Source organism: Odocoileus virginianus, chromosome 20 (genome assembly GCF_023699985.2).
Source record: "Odocoileus virginianus isolate 20LAN1187 ecotype Illinois chromosome 20, Ovbor_1.2, whole genome shotgun sequence".
NCBI lineage: Eukaryota > Metazoa > Chordata > Mammalia > Artiodactyla > Cervidae > Odocoileus > Odocoileus virginianus.
Window position 1 is genome coordinate 37,685,245 of NC_069693.1, and position 8,564 is coordinate 37,693,808.

The 8,564-nt window shown below is 59.4% G+C and overlaps 1 protein-coding gene across 2 annotated transcripts; it reads left to right on the forward strand.

Moving 5' to 3' along the window:
• Nucleotides 1-701: 701 nt before the first annotated feature.
• On the forward strand, nt 702-3,709 carry IRX3 (iroquois homeobox 3). 2 transcript variants are annotated; one of them, XM_070451295.1, is made up of 4 exons: nt 702-1,331; nt 1,501-2,650; nt 2,779-2,845; nt 3,287-3,709. In XM_070451295.1, exons 1-4 carry the CDS (start codon nt 1,065-1,067, stop codon nt 3,339-3,341), a joined length of 1,539 nt encoding a protein of 512 aa, XP_070307396.1. In that variant the 5' UTR covers nt 702-1,064; the 3' UTR covers nt 3,342-3,709. The 2 variants fall into 2 exon arrangements, with proteins under 2 accessions (XP_070307396.1, XP_020743272.1); XM_020887613.2 differs by having other exon boundaries at nt 705-1,331; nt 1,501-2,617.
• The last annotated feature ends 4,855 nt before the right edge of the window (nt 3,710-8,564 follow it).

Sequence of the window (8,564 nt, forward strand, 5' to 3'; positions counted from 1 at the left end):
GCGCTGGGGCAGGGGAAGAGGTACCGAGAGGCGGGAAGCGAGAGGGGTGAGCTGACCCAGTGCTAACCCCGGTCCCCGCGCCTCCCGCGCCCCCTTCCGCCGCGGGCCAGAGGGGGCGGGAAGGGACTCGCTGCGCTGGGGCTCCCGCCCCCGCCCCCGCCCCGCCCCGCGCGCCTTCTCTGCGGGGTGGGCGGCCTCGCCTGCGGGGCGCCCAGGCGATTGGCGACTCGCGAAGGAGACGCGAGGAAAAGTCGAATAAGAGGGCGCGACGTCAGACCCGAGATTTGGGGAAGGGCGAGGGAGGGGGTGAGGGCGGGGACGGACACACCGACACAGATGTGGACACACACACCCCCTCCCCCCCACCCCACCCCCCGCGCACGGCACCCCGAGTGTCCACAAGTTTAGGCCGCCTCAGCCCAGGGTTCAGAGGCCGGGGGATGGGAGTGTAGGGAGTGTGGTGTGTGTACAGAGAAAATAGATTTTAAAAAGAAAGAGTGACGGGAACAGAAAGGAGAGAGAAAGGAACAGTGAGAAAGGGAAAGACGAGAAAGAAGAGTTCCGTAGTCCAGGAGCGTGAAAGAGCCCGAAGAAGCGGAAGCGATCCTGAGGGGAAGAGGAGCGCAGAAAGGGGAGGAGAGAGGAAGGGCGAGGAGGGGGAGTGAAAACTAGAGGAGGGCGAAGGAAGCGAGGCGCGACACTGCTCGGGGAGAGGAGGGCAGCGAGGAGCCAGGCGCGGGCAGAGGCAGCTCCGGCGGCCGAGAGGAGGGAGCGCGGCGCAGAGAGGAGGGGCTTGCGGGCCCGTAGAAATGTCAATCAGATTCCGGAGCCCCGGGAATCTCCGCCAATCTGTTCGGACCTGACCTGGCTCCTCGCCGCCGCCGCCGCCGCCGCCGCCGCCCCGGAGCAGATCAATAGGCGAACGCGGAGCGCAGCGCAGCGCGGAAGGCAGCGCGGCCGTAGCCGGGCCCAGCCCCCGATGCGCCCCGGAGCCCGCGGGCGGCGCTGAGCTGGGCGGCCCCGGGGGGCCGGGCCCCCTCTCCGTCCGTGTCCCGCGGGCCACCATGTCCTTCCCCCAGCTCGGATACCAGTACATCCGTCCGCTCTACCCACCCGAGCGCCCGGGGGCCGCCGCCGGCGGTGGCAGCGCTGGGGCCCGGGGCGGCCCGGGAGCCGGCGCCTCGGAGCTGGCTGCCTCAGGGTCCCTGTCCAACGTGCTCTCGTCCGTGTACGGGGCGCCCTACGCCGCGGCGGCAGCCGCAGCCGCAGCCGCCCAAGGCTACGGCGCCTTCCTGCCCTACGCAGCCGAGCTGCCCATCTTCCCTCAGCTGGTAAGTGCCCTGGGAGCCGCGGAAGGGAGGTTAGAGCTGGGGCGCCGGACGAGGTGTGCGCGCTCAGAGTAAACTAGCGTGGCCTGGGCCGGGAGGGTGGAGGCGGCGACGGCCGGGGCTCATCCACGCTCCCTCCGCGCGTGTCCCTTCCTTCTCCATGTGCGTACAGGGCACGCAGTATGAGCTGAAGGACAGCCCCGGGGTGCAGCATACGGCCGCGGCCACCGCGTTTCCGCACCCGCACCCTGCCTTCTACCCGTATGGCCAGTATCAGTTCGGGGACCCATCCCGTCCCAAGAACGCCACCCGAGAAAGCACTAGCACGCTCAAGGCCTGGCTCAACGAGCACCGCAAGAACCCCTACCCCACCAAGGGCGAGAAGATCATGCTGGCCATCATCACCAAGATGACCCTCACCCAGGTGTCCACCTGGTTCGCCAACGCGCGTCGGCGCCTCAAGAAGGAGAACAAGATGACCTGGGCGCCCCGTAGCCGCACCGACGAGGAGGGCAACGCTTACGGGAGCGAGCGCGAGGAGGAAGATGAGGAGGAGGATGAAGAAGACGGCAAACGCGAACTGGAGCTGGAGGAGGAGGAGCTCGGTGGGGAGGAGGAGGACCCCGGGGGCGAGGGCCTGGCGGACGACGAGGAGGATGAGGAGATCGATTTGGAGAACTTAGACGGCGCGGCCGCGGGGCCCGAGCTGGCCCTGACGGGGGCGTCGCACAGAGACGGCGACCTCGGCCTGGAACCCATCTCAGACTCCAAGAATAGCGACTCGGACGACAGCTCCGAGGGCTTGGAGGAGCGTCCGCTGCCCGTCCTGAGTCTGGCCCCAGTGCCACCGCCAGTAGCCACGGCTCCGCCATCTCCGCCCTCGCCCCCAGTGGGCCTGGACCCCTGCGCTCCTGCACCGGCGCCCGCCTCGGCCCTGCAGAAACCCAAGATCTGGTCCCTGGCCGAGACGGCCACAAGCCCGGACAACCCGCGCCGCTCGCCTCAGGGCGCGGGGGGCTCTCCCCCGGGGGCAGCGGTCGCGCCCTCGGCCCTGCAGCTCTCTCCGGCCGCCGCCGCCGCCGCGGCTCACAGACTCGTCTCGGCGCCGCTGGGCAAGTTCCCCGCTTGGACCAACCGGCCGTTCCCAGGCCCGCCGCCTGGCCCACGTCCGCACCCGCTGTCCCTGCTGGGCTCGGGCCCGCCACACCTGCTGGGACTTCCCGGAGCCGCGGGCCACCCGGCCGCCGCCGCTGCCTTCGCTCGGCCGGCGGAGCCAGAGGGCGGAACAGGTGACTACGGCGCGCAAGATTCGGAGGGAGGGGGTGAGTCTGGGGGCCGCGCCCGGGCAGGTCCTTCGCGAGCGCAGGGCGCTTTCCACGCCGCGCCCGCCTCCCGCGGCCCGGAACGCCGAGCGCTCTAAAGGCCCTCCTTTTTCTCCCGCTTCCCGTAGATCGCTGTAGTGCCTTGGAAGTGGAGAAAAAGTTACTCAAGACAGCTTTCCAGCCGGTGCCCAGGCGGTAAGAGACCCCCGAACTGGAGTGGGGGTGTTGGGATTGGCAGGCCGGGGAAGGAAGGAATGCGGAGGAAACTAGGTTTCAGGTCCCTCCACCCCACCCCGCCCCGGGGGAACGCAGCTAGGAAGCGCTTTTACAAGGGGGCGAAACACACTCCTCCGTCGTCCCCGCGGGCTCTGAGACGACTCTCCGACAGTCCCAGTCCAGACACCGGGGCTCCGGTGAAGCCCACCTCCTACCAGCCCCAGACCTCGGGTCCTGACGCCTCCCGCCCAATCTTATAGTTAAACTGGAAGACCAGCGTCCACAGCTGGACCTCATTTCACAGTGAGATCTGCGTCCCTCCTTGCCCCCCGGCCTCCACTCTGGGTTGGGCCTCCCAGTCCTAGGATGCGTCGGTCCCCCCTAAAAATCTTCTTTACTACCATCGCCTCTCTCTTGCAGGCCCCAGAACCACCTGGATGCCGCTCTGGTCTTATCGGCTCTCTCCTCATCCTAGTTCTTTTTTTAAAAGAAATTTTTAAATCGTTGTAATAATTGTAAAAAAAAAATCGCTCTGTATAGTTATGACTTGTAAGCATGTCGGTGTATGAATACCTAAAAAGAAAACTAAAGAAAAAAAAAGGAATAAAACAAATCCCCCCTCAGTCTACCCCCCAGTGGCTTCTGTTCCCCACATTAGCTGAGTTTGTGAGGTTTGTTTGTTCGGTTGGTTTTGGGGGGTGGAGTTTCATTGAGAATAAGCGCGTCTGACTTTTTTTTTTTTTTTTGTATATACAGAAAAATGTACATATGTGTGAACCAAATTGTACAAGAAAGTATCTATTTTTGGCTAAATAAATGAGCTGTTGCCACTTTGACTATAAACTGCCTGTCTGCCCCGAGAGGGGTCTGCCTGGTGCGTTTTGTTCTGTTTTGTTTTACCCTCCACCCCACGCCCATGTTTGAAGAGTCGCCGGAATCAGCAGAAAAGAAGGCGAGGCGAGTCTGGGACAGCAGAAGCGGAGGAGAGGCCGAAGCGGCCGGGCTGGGGGCGCCGCTGGAGAAGAGGCGGTTGGAGAAGTACCCCGGGCGCTGGAGAGAAAGGGCAGAGGAGACAGGTGGGAAACGGGGCAAGATTCCCCTCAAGGAGCCGGGAAACTGGGCCCAGCTCCCAGTTCCACGGAAGCAACCGCGGGGCCTTGGGGCCTTGTCTGATGACACAGCAGAAAGACTCACAAGAAGGATCTGGAAGCCTGCCCCCCATCCTTCCATAGACACAACTGAGGCTTTCTCAGTCTTGTATAAGGGACTGTGCAAGCTCCGTTTCAGATCCCCTTCCAACCACACGGACCCCCAGACACCTCCTTATAGATACATAGATGTGGGGTGGTAGTGAGTGGGGGTGTATGGAGGAGCAGGAAATCCAGGCGTGCACATCCTCTCCCCTTGTTGACACTGCCCAGCCCGCATTATGAGTTGAGGGGTCGGTTCCGCGTGGCATCTGTGCGTTTTGGCACCCCAGTGGGTTTTCCCCAAGTGCCCAGGAAGGGCAGCTTTCTGAGGTCCCTGCGCAGGGATGGCGGGGGAGCTGCGGTTTGGGCCGATGCAAGGGTCCGACCGGGAGTCCGGCTCCAGGCCGGACAGGGGTGGGCGGGCCGGGGGAGGGAGCGGGGAAATTTGGGGCTGGAGCTCCCTCTACAGGACAAAAGGGCCGCTCGGCGCTTGCCTCGGCGGCCTCCAGCCAGGCCGCGCGTCTCGTCCCTTCCGCGCCTGCTTTTTCTCCGTTGAAGTCAGCCTGCCCTGCCCAACTTTGACTTAAGTTGTAGAGATGCTGGAAGAGTGGCGCCTTGGGATACAAAGTGGGAGTATCCTTTTTGCATCTCCCTTCCCATGTGGAGTTGGTAAATGTATAGAGCGGCCAGACACCGCGTCTTTGCCCCCGCACAGTGGGGCATGTGACAGTCTCGAGGTTCTCCGGGAAGTTTGGGGTGGGGAGGGGGGAGCCTGCACACTCGAAGTCATATTGTACATCTTAGAGATCCGGTGGAAGCGCAGGGAGTCCGGCAGGAACCCACCCAGGGGGCACAGCCGCCAGTTCTGCGCCCCAGCTGACCTGCCTGGAGGCTGGGAGAGCCTGGTGTGGCGGCTCCCGGAGAGCAGGCGGGAAGGAGGGTCGGTCTTCAGCCTTTGGGGCCCGCTGTGGGCGGGTGAGATAAAAGCATATACCCAGCCAAGATGGGACTTGTTCATCCAGCCCCTAACCCAGAAGAGAGACTTTAGGCTCCTTCCCAGGTGGCCGGCATAGACTGTGGTTCATCCCTAGCCCTGGAAATAGCGCCTCCCGACATGGAGTCCAGTTCCAGCTGCCTGCCCCTTGAACCTCAGAGGCCAGGCCTCCATTACCCCGGCAGAGACCTCTGGTTCACATGAGTGTCTTTACATGGACAAGCCTGATAGCCCCTCAGCTAGTAACTCATGGGCTTCATGGAGCACAGACCAGTTCCCCTCTCCGCATCCTGGGAAACTCTGGGCAGACAATGAGCTTCTCTGCACCCTATTTCTTCACCTGGAAAACGGGAATAGTGACCTGGTAGGGTGGTGGTGAGGATGAGAGACAAAGCGTGTCCAGTGCTGGCACGTGGTAGGAGGAGTGAATAGCTCTAGTCTTGTCCTTACATTCCAGAATCTCAATCCCCACGCCTCAAACCCCTGCTAGTATTCTGCCCCACCCTCTCCCATCAGCCATAAAAGTCAGACATCTGAGGACCCAGCTGAACTCAGGGAGAAGGGACACTGTCCAGGTAGGAGCGCGGCAGGAAGAGCAGAAGTTGGGTGGACAGCCTTTCCACACTGACCGTCCAGCAAGAGGTTGAACCATGCATCCGTCCGTTCAGAGGGAGATGGGCCTGGACAGGCCAGCCTAAGCTTGGAGAGGTCTGGTCTGGTTGCCTGCCGGCTTGGTCAGCATGTCAACCCGTCCTATTCTGGGGATACTGGGCCTTGGGGGAGGCCGATCACACCCCACTGAAAGGGCAGGATGTGTGATGCCAGAGGAGAGCTGGGGTACACCTGGGGGAGACCCAGCGTGTGTGTCTTGCCCGTCCCGTGGAACACACGGCCACTTCAGATGGCCCCGAGTGTTATTGTCTGGTCATTCCGTTGTGTCTGACTCTTCGCCACCCCATGGACTGTGACCTCCCAGGCTCCTCTGTCCAGGGGATTCTCCCGGCAAGAATACTGGAGTGGGTTGCCATTTCCTCCTCCAGGGCATCTTCCCTACCCAGGGGCTGAACCCAGGTCTCTCGCACTGTGGGCAGATTCTTTACCACTGAGCATGAGGGAAGCCCCAGTGGTCCCAAGGTGACCCCAATAAGATAATGTGATCAAGACAGAAAGGAACCCCATAGGCTTTTTAGCTAATAGGGGGGAAGAGGAGGCCATTTCTCTGCACCACTTTCATTTCACCAGGAAACAGATTCCCCAGCCTCCTCTCAGGGCCTCCTCTCAGGACCTCCTCCCTGAGTTCCCCACCTCATCACTCTCCATTCAGGGATCCCAGAAACTGCCTCTGTCCTTTATCACCTGGCCCTATGATTTTAAAAGGAAGCTAGGGAAGAGAAGAAGAGAAAAACAGGAAGCCAGAGAATGAGAGAGAGAGAGAGAGAGAGAGAGAGAGAATATTTGGGAATCTCATCCTTGGTCCCGATTAAGCTTCAATTAGAAATAAAATATGTCAATCACTCCGCCTGGAAGGAGTTCCTGCTGTCGGGGCTGGTTATGCAAAGCACTGGGAAGTGTGTGGGGATAATCAACTAGGTCAGCGGAAGGAGTAGATGTCACTGCTTCTCTCATTATCTGCATGGAGCTGGAGGTGGGGGGTGCTTCGCCGGGCCAGGGAGCCAGACGAGAATAAAATGATCTCCCTAAGTGATGGCCCACCTCTGGAACCAGCAGGTTCATGGTTTTCAATTGAATTCATTTTGGGGTGGAATGCAGCAAGGAGGAAGCAGGGTCTCTAGTCAGAAGGCAGCATAGAAGGGCCGGGGGCTTTGGGGGAGAAGAACGGATGCTTCAGCCACTCACCTGCTCCAGAGGAGGAGTGGGGAGAGGGAGGGACCACCTCCTGGACTGCTGTCCTCTGGGCACCTGGCGGCCAGGCAGGGCCAGTGGGTCCTCTGTCTTAGGCCTGGGTTCTGGAAGATTAGAGAGAGGGACTGAATGCTTGGGAAGGAATGTCAGATGCCTTCACTGGTTTGTTGGGAGTTTCTGTCAGGAACTCACTTTGGGCCCAATTATTTATATCCTTCTAGAAATGTCCTCTGCATCCTGTAGTTTCTGGTTGTATGTACCTTCTACTTCCATCAAATGAAAATGAGCAATTGCAGGTGTGTAAAAATTGCATCTGTGGTTAGAAGCATTTGCAGCTTGAGTGGGGGCAAGCTTCATGCTCTCTCAAGATCCCAGGCTTTCATCAGCTGCCACTTGGAGGAGATCGGATTAGATGAATTTCTTCAGAATTTCTTACAAATCCAACATTGGCTAGGATGAGGCACGAATGAAAGAAATGTGGGTTCCCAGGACAGTGACAGGGAGGAAAAGGCCCCGTGACCTCTCTAGAAACCACCCCTGGATCCTAACTGGTCACTGTCACCTGGTCCAGCCAGCCTACTTGACCACATTAAAAAATATCCATCTATTGTGTCACCAACCTTGCTTTAATGTTGCTGCTGTTTGCCTTTGAACAGAAGCTCCAGCCCCTCTCAAGGCCATCCTGATGGTCTGGATGGAAAACCCCACAGGCATCTCTTCCTAAAGCTGCAAAGGATGAGTACTCAGGGCAAGAGACCCAGAAGAGCTCCTAAGAGCAGTCGTCAGCCAGGTGATTTCCCCCCCACTTCTGGGGCAGATGGCAATGTCTGGAGACACTTTCAGTCATCATGACTGGGTAGGGGTGCTACCAGCATCTCATGGATGGAAACCAGGGAAGGTTCTATAAGGCAAAGTCAGCCTCCCTGCCACGAAGAATTATCCAGTCCCAAATGTCAACAGCGCCAAGCTTGAGAAACATGGAGTTGAGAGAGGAGAGAGGTGTCTGGGGCAATCAAGGAAGGTATTTTCTCCCAGAAACCACAGCTTTGCGGAGGTAAACATTAACACAGGGCGCTAAGTGGAGCATTTTTGTTCTTTAAAAAAACTTTTTAGCCCTGGAATGGGGAAGCAGGAGTGAGGGAAGCAAACAGGAAACTATGCCAGCCTGGGAAAAAGAAGGAGCAGATTTTCAGCTCAGCCTGGTGCCTGAGGAGCCACTGGAGGTGGCATCGTCTTGGGCCAGAGGGACAGAGTCAACCCCAAAGAGGACGCGTGCCTGGAAAGTTAGAGCCTTTTCCCCTGGATGTTTATATCAGGAGCAGGTTATGGGAATATGGTCACAGCTGAAAGCTTAACTCCTGCCTCCTAATTATTGCCACTTCTTAACTGTTGCCAGTCCGTCCATGCACATAAATGCATTTGTTTATTTACTTGTTTATTTAACCTGGAGTGCGTGTGTGTGCACGCGCGTGCGCACATGAGCGTGCCCCAGGACAGGGAGCTGGAGCCGGTCGGAGGCAGGCGGGGTAAGGTCTTACTCTGGAGCTGACCGTCTAGGACAAGAAGGCTGTGATTTCATGGCTTTTGTCCTGCATTCTCTCACTGCTCTGGGCGGCTAACAAGTGGGCCCACAGCCCTCGGGGCCTTTGGA

What these genes read in the sequence shown, in the direction of transcription:
- IRX3 (XM_070451295.1), top strand. Translation starts at nt 1,065, where the DNA reads ATGTCCTTCCCCCAGCTCGGATACCAGTACATCCGTCCGCTCTACCCA. An exon ending in TGCCCATCTTCCCTCAGCTG is followed by an intron (nt 1,332 to 1,500) that starts GTAAGTGCCCTG and finishes ATGTGCGTACAG; the next exon opens with GGCACGCAGTATGAGCTGAA. An exon ending in GCAAGATTCGGAGGGAGGGG is followed by an intron (nt 2,651 to 2,778) that starts GTGAGTCTGGGG and finishes CGCTTCCCGTAG; the next exon opens with ATCGCTGTAGTGCCTTGGAA.